At 42.6% G+C, this 14,775-nt stretch overlaps 1 protein-coding gene across 10 annotated transcripts in view; it reads left to right on the forward strand.

The window, feature by feature from the left end:
* Nucleotides 1-14,775, forward strand: part of LOC135224677 (serine/threonine-protein kinase prpf4B-like) — a 282,228-nt gene that overhangs the window by 231,641 nt on the left and 35,812 nt on the right. For 5 of the 10 annotated variants that reach the window (XM_064263923.1, XM_064263922.1, XM_064263920.1 and 2 more), the window contains exon 2: nucleotides 11,323-11,515. The exons of the other annotated variants lie outside the window; for them this stretch is intronic. In XM_064263923.1, coding sequence (XP_064119993.1) covers nucleotides 11,458-11,515 — 58 coding nt within the window. In that variant the 5' untranslated portion in view covers nucleotides 11,323-11,457. The remainder of the gene's footprint in view (nucleotides 1-11,322; nucleotides 11,516-14,775) is intronic. 10 annotated transcript variants of the gene reach the window in all.

The following is a 14,775-nucleotide window of genomic DNA, read 5'->3' on the forward strand; positions in this document are numbered from 1 at the left end:
GTGCCAGTCTGGAGGAAGAGCAATCTCTTACCTCCGCCCATCAGAAACTGCTAACCTGTGGGCCAAACTTTGGTTCTCGGCGTAGGGACGCAGTCCTTACCCGGTGACCAAGGGGGCTGGGCGTGAGGCGGCACTCGGGGGCTAAGAACAAATGGACCTCTTAGGGAGTTCCCCAGCTCTCTTTCCTGGAGAGATGGTGGACGCTGCGGTGGAACGGCGGCGCACTGACGAGGAGTGACGCTTAGTCCACCAGGCAGTCTCGAAGGTTTCTGGGCAACCTCGAGTAACTGCGGCCAAAACCAAAGAGCTTGGCTAGCGCTTCCACGGCGGCGAAGACGGTTGCACCGTCCAAGCCCCGTGTGAAGACTCCAGTTGTTTCGACTTCTGGCGAGAGGAGGCCGCAACCAGCCCTCCTCCCAGCCCTCCTTTCCCCACCCCGGAGGGAGGTGTTGGAAAGAAGTCGAACGAGGAGGGGAAAACGCTAGGGACGGCGTTCCCCCTCACTGCTGCCGGAAGTGGGGGGGTGCCTGGCGAGCCATTGGGCGACTTGGCAGCGCTACGGCGCCGAGAACTGGATAGTAGACGTCCTTCGGGAGGGATATCTACTACCCTTCGAGTCTCGCCCCCCTCATCTCCAAACCGGTCCATCTACAGACCTATGTCCTGGGGATCAGCAAAGGACAACGCTCTTCGACAGGAGATCAAGACCATGCTGGCGAAACGAGCTGTAGAAATCGTGGAGGACCAGTCACCAGGCTTTTACAGCCGCCTCTTCCTAGTGGAGAAGGCATCGGGGGGCTGGCGCCCTGGTGATAGACCTCTCTCCCCTGAACCGCTTCGTTTAGCACGACGCGGTTCACGATGGAGTCGGCACGCTCAGTGCTCGACTCGATCAGGGGGAACGATTTCATGCTTTCGGTGGACCTGCAAGGACGCGTATTTTCAAATACCCATCCATCAGTCCTCCAGAAAGTACCTCCGCTTCATCTTCGACGGGACGGTGTACCAATTCAGGGCACTTTGTTTCGGTCTCTCAACCGCCCCACAGGTGTTCACGCGAGTGTTCACTCTGGTGTCGGCTTGGGCCCATTCGAACGGGATACGTCTTCTGAGGTATCTCGACGATTGGCTGGTCCTGGCGAGCTCCCGCTCGCAGTTGCTACAGGACAGATCGACTCCTCAAGTTTTGTCGCGATCTGGGGATCGTGATAAACTACGAGAAGTCCGATCTCGAACCCAAGCAGAAGATGAAGTACCTGGGTATGCTGATAGATACGGTAGCAGGGCAAGTCTTTCCCGCAGACTTGCGTATCAGCAAATTCAAGGGAGGCAGCCGGCCGGTTCCTGTCGCGGCAGGAACAGGCAGCACAGCAATGGCAAGTCGTGATTGGCCATCTGTCGTCACTCGAGAAGTTAGTCCCTCACGGGCGTCTTCACCTGCGGTCTCTCCAGTGGAGGCTAAGGGAAGAGTTGTCTCAGGCCAAGGATCCTCCTTACTTCTTTCCCGTGGCTATCACGGACAAGGTGAGGCAGGACCTAGCCTGGTGGCTCGACGACAAGAACCCTCTTAAGAGGAGTGCCCATACGCACCTCCCCCCCCCGCCCCCCCCCGGAGATGCCTTCTGTTCTCAGGACGCATCGACCGAGGGATGGGGCGCACACCTGGAAGAGTTGCTGACTGCAGGTGTGTGGGACCATCACGAGAAGCACCTTCACATCAATGTCCTGGAACTCAAGGCGGCGTTCAACGCTCTCCAAGAGTTTCGGGACCGCTTTCCTTGGTGGGACACTCAGTGGTGTTGATGTGCGACAACACCACAGTAGTGGCATATGTCAACAAGCAGGGGGGCTAGTGTCTCTTCCGCTCCATCAGTTGACGGTGCAGGTGCACGAGTGGGCCACGGCTCACTCGATAGAGCTGTCAGCAAACTACTATTCCAGGCAAGAGGAATGTAGTAGCAGACAAGCTCAGCCGTGCGGGAATCAGGTGATAGGGACCGAATGGTCTATACACCAAGATGTGGCGGAAAGGCTCTTCAACCTGTGGGGGCGACCGGTCGTAGACCTGTTCGCCACCCGGCACAACAGGAAGATCCAGGTGTTCTTCTCGCCGTGCCGGACCCATGGGCAGCTGCAGAGGGACGCTCTCCAACACCCCTGGGACAACCTCTTTGCTTACGCCTTTCCTCCCTTCTGTCTGATTCGGAAAGTGATCAGTCGAGCGCTGGTCACTCCCAATCTCAGAATGATCCTGGTGGCTCCCAAACGGCCGCAAGCCGTTTGGTATCCGGACCTGCTGGCTCTTCTTGCAGACGCACCGAGAGAGCTCACCCAACTGGCACAACCTTCTAGCCCAGCCACACGTAGACGTACCACCGCGCAGTATCCAGTCCCTTCAACTTCACGGCTGGCTGTTATCCACCATCTCTTGCGAACGAGAGGCTTTTCTCGTAGCGCAGCAACAGAGATGGCTGGACACGTCAGACAGTCCTCTGCAGCTGTGTACCAGGGAAGTGGGCCGTCTTCTGTGGTTGGTGATCGTAGACAGGGTTTGTCTCCTCTCAGAGCCACCTCTTCAGCAGGTAGCGGATTTTCCTCGTGTTTTCTTCGCCGAGAGAAGCTCCTCTCAGTACCCACAGTCAAGGGATATAGAGCCGCTCTGGCTCTCGTCCTAAAACTGAGGGGATGGACATCACGAATTCGTTCGAGATATCCTTGCTAATGAGGAGCTTTCGAAAGGTCTTGCCCACCCAGGAACTCAGGCCCCCCTGCGTGGGACGTGACTCTCGTCCTTAGGAGTCTGACTCGAACACCGTTCGAGCCACTCCGAGAGTCGTCAGACAGGGATCTGACCCTCAAGACCCTCTTCTTGCTGGCCCTGGCATCGGCGAAGAGAGTAGGGGAACTACATGGCCTTTCTTATGATGTTAAACATACCAGAGGCTGGGATCTGTGACGCTCGATTTCGTCCCGAACTTCGTAGCTAAGACTCAGAATCCGTTCGATCCCTGACGACAGGTTCGAGTCTTTCACGATCCCCTCCCTGCTGGACTTTACAGATAACGATCGGATGAGATGACTGCTTTGCCTGTGAGGGCGCTACGGCGCTATCTGAAGAGAACTCGACATCTCAGCCTTGGAGTGTCGACGCCTCTTCGTTAGCACATGGGTCACCAAGAAAGAAGTCTCCAAGAACACGCTTTCTTTCTGGCTACGTGAGGTGATCAGGAGAGCGTACGAAGCTGATGGTAGCGACGACATCCGTACGCTCCGTCCGAGAAGCCCACGAAGTCAGAGGTATCGGACCCTCCTTAGCGTTCCGTAAGAACTTCTCCGTGGCGCAGGTCCTGAAGGCAGGTGTCTGGGCCAACCAGACCACCTTCACGTCCAATTCTACCTTCGGGATATTGCCCACAAGTCCTTGGATACTTTTTTCCCTGGACCTGTCCGGTGGCTGCTCAACACGTTTGTGTTAAGCTTAACCAGCACCCGAGCAGGCAGAACAGCATCGATTCCTGGTTATGACTGTGAGAATGAACTGAGTGACTGAGGAGAGTGACTGGCTTCTCTTCACCATCTTTTTCTACCTCTACCTGTGGGCAGAGGGATACGGTCGTTACCTTGCTGGAAAGGAGTCCGATGCAGGTAAGCTATTCAACAGAGCTCCATCCTATCTCTTTAACTAGAGATAGGAGTAAATATCCACCACTTTCTCCAACAAGGGGGAGAAAGTGGATGCCAACATGAGACAAACCCATTACTTTACATTTGCTCATGTAAAGGAAAAAGTTCTTACAATGCTGGTACGAAGAGATACGCTTGCCTCTCTCTTAGTACTCGGCCCAGAGGTCTGACCATTGATCCTGCGGTGCACACCCCGATCAATCGGACAGAGGCTTGGATCCCTCCCTCGCTCTTACGACCAGGGAGGCATTCCAGGGATGGACGAACACCAGTCTGTTCATCAAAAGACTCAGATTCCACCCACCAAGAAGTGAGTCTTCCTATTGTTAAAGGACCGATGGTTTGTATTACGTATCGGAAACAAATGACAATTTGTCGAAAATTGCATTTTCCTAACTATACAAACCTGAGGTCCTTTAACATAAAGTCCCTCCTCATGCCACCCCTCTCTGCGTATTTTGCATGGGCCAAAGCAAAAGTGATTTGTTTACCTCCAGTCGCGCGGCGCGCGACGATCGGACAAGCAGTTAACTACCGTCTCCCCTTGTTTCGAAGCTTACGACCGTTCCAGCTGCCGCTAGCTACTTCCTATTGTTAAAGGACCTCAGGTTTGTATAGTTAGGAAAAATGCAATTTTCGGACAAATTGTCATGTTAAAACGTATATTTTAATTTTAAATGTATAATATACAGTATAAAAGAAAAACTAGCCTGTGTCCAACTGATTGTTGACCAAGATCCATAGGCTACTCCTAGGTAATAGTAAGTAGAACGTAGTGTAGTGGGTAGGCAATAAAACGTGTTGCTAACATAATAAAAACATGAAAAGCAAGTCTAATTATTACAGTAAATTAATAAACTATTAAAATTAAACCCAATTTATATTTATAAAAAACTTGCAAAAATTTGCCTACAGTAAGTCGGCATTTAAGGATGTAACAAACCATAGCGCAGCCCTTGGTGGCTTTATATCGGGACTATGGTAGTAAAGAAACCATATCTCGCTATAAGCCTAGAAACATTTACATTCGATATTAATTTATGGTAAATCTTTTACGGAGTCGACTGCAATACTGTATACAAAATCGCTTGAAAATTATCTTTCAGTAAATGTAATGTTATGATACTAACGATTTTTGTTTCATAAATTCCTTATAAAAAAGGACATTCAAGCTTATTGGACTTTGACAATTAATATGGTACTGCATGGTACATATATACGTACGCATAAGTAAAAGAATCTTCTTAATGTCTTAATTACTATATTCATTACGTACCAGCATCTCGAAGCATACAGATTGCGTTCGTTACCGCGCACGCGTTGCATATGTAAACTGTGTCACTACCAGACCTCATACGTAAACATTGAGTCTTTTTACAGTAGACATAAAAGAATCGTCTTAACTTTTCTATAAATTATTCTATACCTAAAGCGGCTTCTCTGATTAAGCTAAGGCTAACCTCTTTACAGCAAGCTTAACAAAGATTAAGATTGCGTTCGCTACCGAACGGCACACGTTACGTATGTGGACAGTGGTTTCACTACCAAATCTCACACGTAAACAATGACGTATTTTTACAGTAGACATAAAAGAATCTACTTAATTTCTATAATTAATGTATACCGTAGCGGATTCTAAGTTAACCTAAGGCTAACCTCTTCTTTACTGGCACGCTTAAAAAGCTAATAATTAGATTGCGTTGCTACCGAACCGAACATGTTACGTATGTAACTGGTTTCACTACCAAATCTTACACGTAAACATTAACGTATTACAGTACGACATAAAAGATTCTTCTTAATTTTCTTAATTACTACGCACTTAATATGGCATAGTGGCTTCTCTGATATAAACTATGACTAACTTCATTCTTTACCGGAAAGCTTAACAAAGCTTAAAGATTGCATTCACTACCGAACCGCACATGTACCTACGTACGTAACATGCCTTCACTCCAAACCTAACACTAAAATGCGTATTGCATTTGCTACTGAAACGTGCGCCTCAAGTGTGAGCATGGTTTTAGAATATGTCTACGCTTGAAAAAAAAAATCAAGCAAGGGTGCTTGATTAAATCTTTTTTTCGCTCATCACTTTCATGCAGAGGAGAGGATAGACGAAACTTAAGGTTTATTTTGGAGTTGGAAATGATAGAAACATTTGAAGAAGGAAAAATGCGAGATGCCAGAAACATTTTGAAGAAGGAAAATGCGAGATGCCATGTAAACACTTTTCCATTATTTCAGAGATTAAACAATAGCAAAAGGTTTTCTTTAATAGATAGCCAGTAGTAATGTTGGGACCCATGATGAATCAAAAGGTAACTGCGTATAGAGTTGATATCACCAAAAAAGCAAACGAAATGCGCGCAAGGTGTACAAGACACGACACATGTTTGAATGTTTGTAAAACATTAGTTGTGGACTTTAAACAATGCTGAGTGGCGTCACCATTGTTACCAACCGTTTTTTGTGCTAAATTATGCTAAGCGCGTCAAGCAAGAATTTATGCCAAATATGGTCGCAATTTTGCCCCGTGCCAGAACTTATGCTATTAAGCTATCATTTATCTCATTTCTCTAACTACATTTGAGCTAAAACAACAATGTAATGGAAATTTAAACATTTATATATATTAGGTGAAATGATAAAAAGTGACGAACAGACAATATAATAACTAATAATTGATGATCTTTACATGTTAGGAAACTCGTAATAAAACACCATTTTTCTTTAATAGATCACATACGCAATCACTAGTACACTATTTGATATGCAATCACTATTATACTATTTGACAAATGTGTGAAGATCACACATACAAATGTGAAGAAAACAACAAATTTTACTTATTACTGCATCATTATCATGCCACTCATAACCATTTTTCTTTAACAGGTCACATAAACAATTAATAAATACTTGAAAATGTGTGAAAATTACTTCAAATATAACATTTTGTTATTTACTGATATTTACTGAAAAATTAAAACTTAAAAAAAAAAGGTAAACAAACAAACCAGTCTCTACTCAAGAAGAAAAACATACGTACTTATTACTTGATCATTATCATGCCACTGAAACACTATTTTTCTTTAACATATCACATACACAATGAATAAATACTTGAAAATTGTGTGAAAATCACTTCAGACATAATTAAAATTTTGATTACTGAAAAAATAACACTTAAAAAAGGAAAAAAAAGTAATTCTTTACTCATGAAGAAAAAACATTATTAACACTTTACTGATTGTTTGTCTTGCACTGTGGGTATTTATTTATTTATTCACAAAATTTAACATTCCTTAGTGGGTTCAAACTTAGCAATTAATCATTTGTTAGTGCTGCTTTTGAGGCAATTTCACTTGTAGATACATTCACTATAGCTGTGTATGAAATTGAGAAATTTTCTGCATTTTATTAAAAATTTTAGTGAAAATACATTCTAAAATTGTACTAGAACCCTAAGTGTGAAAGAAATTATGCTAAGCTCCAATTTTTGGTTTTTGGGTCAAATTATGCTAACAAAAAAACATGAAATTATGCTACATTTGGTAGCACTGGATGACACCACTAGCGGCGGCTGGCGGAAACAGTTTTGTTACAAACATCATATGGTCGTTGGGGGTCGGAAACTGGTTTTTTGGTTGAAAACAGATACAAGTTTATTGAAATTTAGTGGCGAAATCCGATTATGTCGAGTACTAATACGGTCGTGAACCGGGTCTCTACTGTATTAGATTTTATGTGAATTTAAAAAAAAAAAATCTTTCCTTCCCTCCGCGCGCGGATTCTCCGCCACAAATATCCGAAATGCGTACGTCCCATTCTCGGAATATTTGCTCCATTTCATATTAGGCATTTCATAGAGTTTTATATATGAAAATGTGCGCAATTTCATGTAGAATAAAACGAAAAATATTTGAAGTCTCTAGGACAATATTTAGATTTATGGTGAATTTTTGAAAAAATATTGGAAGTCTCTAGGACAATATTTAGATTTATGGTGAATTTTTGAAAAAAATATTTGTTTACGTCCGCGTGTTACGAATTCATGCATTATTTTGTGATAATATTTTCTGTGTTGCTTTTATTGTTTTACAATGTGTTATATACCAAAATGATCGCAATTTAGTGTACATTACAACGAAAAAAAAATAACTTGTTATCTTTAACCGTTTTGCGCACAAGCGCGATTGAATACAATTCATATATGAAATTTCGTTTTGCGCTATCATATATCGCATTATTTATATAGATAATGATAATTGTTTTTTTCATTCTGATGGTTGCATACTAAACTTCAGCCAATGACAAAAAAAGGAGCCAAAAATGAACTCTTAATCTTGAAAACTAAGCACGCTGTGATTTTTTGAAAAAAATATTTTTTCCGCTTCCGCGCTCACTCTGAAACACCTCCGGCACACGGGAGACAATTTTTTTTTTACCGCTTCGGCGTAAGAGGGTTAAGGGAATAAACTTTGCACCTCATAAAGTGTAGTCATCTGCTGCTCGTAACTGTGTTTGCTGAGGGAGTGCCTAGGAACCAGGAACAGCAACGTGGTTCAAGTGCAATGTGGAGTGAATTAAGACCAAAATGTGTATAATTACAATCAAATAAGCACTGTGGAGTTTCAGTTGTGATGGCAGTAAGGATAAAACCACCGATTACAAGGTAAAAAAGAATTCAGTTCAAACCATGACCCCGGGAATAAAAAGTCTCATACTTTCACTAATATTGGCAACAAAATGTTGTTTTATTGTGCTGATTACAACTGCCACCTTGAGTAAGATCAATAAACGTTACATATAAACGCTAACATTGTTCAAATGAGTGCTGGGAAGGCTGGGAAAGATGGTGGATTGTCTGTGGTTAGAACAGCCAGTCACGTGATTGCTGCCATATTGGATTTCAAAACTGCCTTGAAAACATATTTTACGAAGAGCTGACATGCTTATTTTAATTCGTATGGGGCTTTCATATATCACATTATGTTGACAAAACTTCAGTCTTTTGAATGGTATGCTTAAAGTTGTAATTGTATTCTTGTTTCACCAATTAAATATCAAGGGAATAAGGCCTGGCCAGCGCGATGACGGTGGAACGTCTGCGGTTGTTTACCATAAATATTTTCTCCAAAGTTAGGAAATGAGGGCATAATTCAAGCGCTTTTTCGGGAAGTGGCTGTGTTATGAGAGAGGTGGGTAGCGCCTCAGTGTCATGACCGGTATGGTCTTGGCCTGCCACTTCAGTGGCCGTGAGTTCGATTCTCGGGCATTCCACTGAGGGGTTAGAGATGTGTATTTCTGGTGATAGAAGTTCACTCTCGATGTGGTTCGGAAGTCACGTAAAGCCGTTGGTCCTGTTGCTGAATAACCACTGGTTCCATGCAACGTAAAAACACTGTACAAATAAAAACAAACAAACGAGAGAGGTGGCCGCTATGTTGCCATTCAGTCATTTACCCTACCCCTGGGTCACTCTACAGAAGGTAAAGCTGAAGATTGGTTGCTGCTAGTCGCCAACTCAAATATTTACGTATTGCCTTTTATTGATGTTTTTGTTGATGATTGTCTTTTTTATGTTTATTATATGTACTGTCTTTTGTTTAGCCTATTGTCTTTGTTTATCCCTGTTACTAAACATGACACCCATTTTGCACGTAAATTGGTAGTTACTGAACCAGATAGGTGTGGTAGCAGTCTTCAGTTTTACCACGCTCCACACAGAGATATTGTTTGTTTATTAATAAAAATTTTCAGTTGAAAAATATAGAAAATGGTGCATGTAATGCAGTACAGGTGAGATCATTTAAGAACTACACCGAAGTAATTTGAGAAATTTACCATCTTGTTTATGTATTTTATGTTCACTCCCAAAAGGCTGGTACTGAACATGGTGCCCCGCAGAACTTTACTATAGAATTACTTACTCGTGTAGGGCAAATATCATCAGTGTATCTGATGTTTGTACTGTTGGGATTATTCATTGAAGCTCATAGTGCCCGTTGGGCACTTTGTTGCCATATTCTGTAGCATTTAAATTCACATTCATTCCTGTTTCCTCTCCCCAATCTTGCTGTCTGTCCAACCTCTCCAACAAGGCTAATTACTTCTTTGTACAGTTGTGGAGTTTTCTCTCACATTTTACCTGTTAGTTATTTTACTTCATCTTATGATGATAATCGCATGTGTAGGCTAAGCAGGGGCTGTGGTAAAGTCTGTTTATCAAGCACGCAATCAGAGTTCATGTCTAAAATAATCATGGTTATGCTATTATACTTTCACACCAAATACATACATACATGAACGTGTGTAAACCACTCGTTTTTGTGAGATTCCCTTTATGCATGCCACGTGTGTGAATTTCATTGTGTGTCATTTTCCCTGCTTGCTGTGCATGCAATTCCTCCCAGTAGCCAGATATTGTGCTTGCTATGCAGTTTAGGGCATTTTTTTAGGTGCAAGAGGTCTTTTTTGTGCTTTCCTTTTGTCTGTGGTGTGCGAGCCATGTGGTTGACCTCTCTTTGTCTCATAGCGTTGTGCATCCTGTGTGAGCCCTTTGTGTGTGGAATAGCTACCAGGGAGGATAGTAAGAATGAATTTAGGCATTGTGCCAGGAAACACAGACCGTACAGCAAGTTTATGTCTCCCTTAGCAGTTGACCCACATTCTGTGTGCATTTTGTGCAAGGGGAAAGATAGCACAAGAGTTGATTGCTGCATTGAGTTTGTTGACTGGTAGGAGTTGTAATGAGCCCTTTATGAGAAGAGGAGACAAAAGGAGACTACATCATCTAGGGGGGCTACCATGAGTCCTTTTCCAGTTCCTCCTCTTATTCCAGCTTCTGTCAATTGGAGAGAATCAACTGCTTATCCTTATTCTGGGTAACTCCAGAAAGCTCACCCCCCTTGATGTTGGCGACTAAATTTAAATGCCAGCGACAAAATTTAAATGTCAGCAACTGGAAAGAAGGCTCTCTGCAGCAGCATCAGAGTCAGGGTCATGTCGTGGTCAGTTGCCTTTGTTGCCTCATCAATCTTTTCTCTGGTGTACTGCCAGCAACATGGGTAGGGTATAAAATCCATCCCACCCAAGCGTCTTAATCGACAAAGTAATGGATTTGTGTTGGAACATGTAATCTTTTTAATGTTTTAGAAGGTAATCTTTTTTATTGTTTTAGAAGGTAAACTGTTTCACATGGAAACCAATTACTACTCTACAAAAATATTTGCCATGTTCCTAAACCCCTCCATGTTTCAGTTGGCTCAGACTATGCTGATGATGACCAGTCTTCACCAAACCTAGTTGCATACTGAGATAGATGGAAATGGCAACTTAAAGTAATAAGTTTGTATGAAAAAGTAGACTTTATTTTTAAATCATTACATTTTTCAACACCACAGGCACTGTAGGACCTGCATCTACAGACTAGGTTGCTCTGAAGTAGTATTGTGTTTGTATGTCAAAATGATCAATTTTATTTCTATGAAAATAATATTTTATTCTATGAAAGTAAGTCTATTTTTGTTTATTCCATAAGCAAAAATGTGTATCTTTTGAATAGTGACAATAAATAATTGTCTTCCATGAAAAATAATTGTACCATATTTAATGCTGGTAATTGTATTACAGGCACTGTAGTAATGAAAACAAAAGCTATTTCATCAATAGAGAGCTTTCAAGAATCCACAGTTTCATGAATAAAAGCAAACTTATCAAAAGTCAGAATTGATTCTTCAGTGCTCCTAGCACAAACCTTAAAGACAGATGGAAGAATTAGGACAAGTGGGTTGTTTTTCAGCAGCTGACATAAAAATTGATGAAGGTATGTCAACAATGACTTATATTTTTTAATGTAGTGTAACAATATTGTAAATATTTTTTCTTTTTCCGTTAGTAAAAAAAACATAATAGTATTTTATCATGAGTAATTTACTACTGTTTTACTTGTAAATTACAGTGTAATGTGAATGTATCCACATTAGATATAGACCTGGTATTTATACTGGTATCATAATGTCCTCTTCAGTACAGAAGAACTGATTGCTGAATTGCTGTTCCAGCTAGGGAAGTAATAAGGCTACCATTCTCACCAGTAAAAGCAGTGATTTTTTAGTCTGATTTTATTCAGAGGACATGTTGTATGCATGTTAATTCAGTTGACAAACCCCTTATCTTCTTTATGAATTAGGCATTGCCCAAAATATGATATTGTTAAGATACAATAAAGTTTTGTACATACTTACCTGGCAGATATATACTTAGCTATAGACTCGGTCGTCCCGACAGAATTTCAAAACTCGCGGCACACGCGACAGGTAGGTCAGGTGATCCACCATTCCCGCCGCTGGGTGACGGGATCCGGAACCATTCCCGTTTTCTAAGGACAGATTTTCTCTCCACCTGTCTCCTGAGGGAGGAGTGGTGGGCCATTAATCGTATATATCTGCCAGGTAAGTATGTACAAAACTTTATTGTATCTTAACAATATCATTTTTGTACATGAAAACTTACCCAGCAGATATATACTTAGCTGATTGGCACCCTTGGTGGAGGGTAAGAGACAGCTTAAACATAATCATAATAAATATAATAAATACATTAAAAAACAGGGAAAAAACAACATATGTTCTTGGATATAATAATCCATGGTTCCTACCTGATTGGGCTGAAGACTTCATGACTACTGTCTATGAGTCTGCCTGCCTCAAGAGTCCCAGTGAGGTATGGACCTATGGCTGGATAACTCTTTGGATCGTGTCAATGGGGGCTAGCCCGCTTACGCGACAGAGCCTACTCTGGATCGTACCAATGGGGGATGACCCACTTACATGGTAGAGCCTTTACCTATGTCATATCAATGGGGACTAGCCCTCTTACATGACAGAGTTATGGTTCCAATAAGTAAACACAAGGAGCACTGAAGCCAATCCCGATCACCTGACCATGTTAGTACTGTTATAAACTAAGAATTGTAAGAGGGTCCCCTATTCCCTCTGACAATCAACCAATTAAAAAAACAACCACCAGTAACCGAAAGAAAAATTATAATACCCAGCACTGAATCCGCAGAAACATACGCTCCCAGAGCAAAGCACTTTTCGTAAGAAATTTTTACGTATCTTAGATAATTGAAGGCGAACACAGAGTTACATCTCCAAAACGTTGACTCTATTAGAGCCTGAAGAGACCAGGTTTTGTGAAATGCCATTGACGTAGCTATGGCTCTCACTTCATGTGCTCTTACTCTGAGAATCTTGAGGTGCTCTTCATTGCATGTAAGGTGAGCTTCCTTTATCACATCCTTAATGAAGAACGTTAGGGCATTCTTTGAAATAGTTCTTTTAGGATCTTTTACCGAGCACCAAAGACTTTCTTCTGTACCTCCTAACAACGCTTTTTGCTTCAGGTAGAACTTGAGAGCCCTGACTGGACACAAAGTCCTCTCTAGTTCTTTTCCTGTTAGTGAAGAAAGTCCTTTTACCTCAAAGCTTCTAGGCCATGGTTTTGAGGGATTTTCGTTCTTCGCTAAGAAAAGTGGTTTAAAGGAGCAAACCTCTGAATCCTTCCTAAAACCAACTCTACCTTCCAAGCTTGTAACTCGCTAACTCTTTTAGCTGTTGCTAATGCGCAAGAGAAATAAGGAACTTTCTAGTTAAGTCTCTAAATGAAGCTGAATGAGAAGGTACAAACTTTTCTGACATTAAGAACTTAAGGACCACATCCAAGTTCCAGCTAGGTCTCTTAATCTTCTGGTCTTTTGTGGTTTCAAAAGACCTTATTAAGTCATGAAGATCTTTATTGTTTGTTAGATCTAGACTTCTATGTCTAAAAACAGAGGCCAGCATACTCCTGTAACCTTTCACTGTTGATACTGCCAGGTTACAACTCTTCCTCAAATAGAGAAGAAAATCAGCAATCTTATCTACAGAGGTACTGGAAGAGGATATTTTCTTACTCTTACACCATCTTCTAAACAACTCCTACTTCGACTGATACACTTTAGAGGTGGAAACTCTTCTGGCTCTGCAATAGCCTTCGCAACTTCGCGCGAAAAACCCCTTGCTCTGACGAGTCCTTCGATAGTCTGAAGGCAGTCAGACTTAGAGCGGGGAGGTTCTTGTGAAATCTGTCGAAGTGGGGCTGTTTGAGAAGATCGCTCCTTAGTGGAAGCGATCTTGGAAAATCTACTATCCACTCCAGTACCTCAGTAAACCAATCGAGAGCTGGCCAGAAGGGAGCGATTAGGATAATTTTTGTTCCCTCTGAGCAGGCGAACTTCCTCAACACTTCCCCTACTATCTTGAAAGGAGGGAAGGCGTACGTATCTAACCTGCCCAATCTAGCAGAAGCTGTCTACGGCTACCGCTTGCGGATCCGAGATCGGGGAGCAATAATTTCCAGCTGTAGTTCTTGTTGGTCGCGAACAGGTCTATATTGGGTCTTCCCCACAGATGCCAAAGTTGTTGGCAAACCTGAAGATTGAGTGTCCATTCCGTGGGTAGGACTTGGTCTTTTCTGCTCAACAGATCCGCACAGACATTTCTCTCTCCCTGCACAAACCTTGTGAGAAGAGAGATTTTCCTTTCCTGAGCCCAAATCAGCAGATCCTTTGCTGACTCGTACAGGGAGAAGAATGCGTCCTCCCCTGTTTCTTTATATATGCAAGGGCTGTTGTATTGTCCGAGTGAATTTGAACCCCCAGACTGAGACCTGTTCCTCGAAATGAACTAGAGCCAGATGAATGGCTGTTAGTTCTTTCTTGTTTATGTGCCAGGACACTTGTTCTCCTTCCCAAGTGCCTGACGCTTCTTTCGAACCTAAGGTTGCTCCCCACCCCGAATCTGAGGCGTCTGCAAATAACGCTAGGCGAGGGTTCTTTAAGTGAAGGGAGATCCCCTTGCTTAGTTTTTGTGGATCTAACCACCAGAGGAGATCTCCTTGATTCTCTTCGAGATTGGAAGGTTTCTCCCAGTTCTTGAGACTTCCAATCCCATTTCTCCTTCAGGTAAAATTGAAGGGTCTGAGGTGTAGTCTTCCTAAGGAACGAACTGTTCCATCGAGGAGAGGGTCCCCAGTAGACTC

Source organism: Macrobrachium nipponense, chromosome 12 (assembly GCF_015104395.2).
Source record: "Macrobrachium nipponense isolate FS-2020 chromosome 12, ASM1510439v2, whole genome shotgun sequence".
NCBI classification, from domain to species: Eukaryota; Metazoa; Arthropoda; class Malacostraca; order Decapoda; family Palaemonidae; genus Macrobrachium; species Macrobrachium nipponense.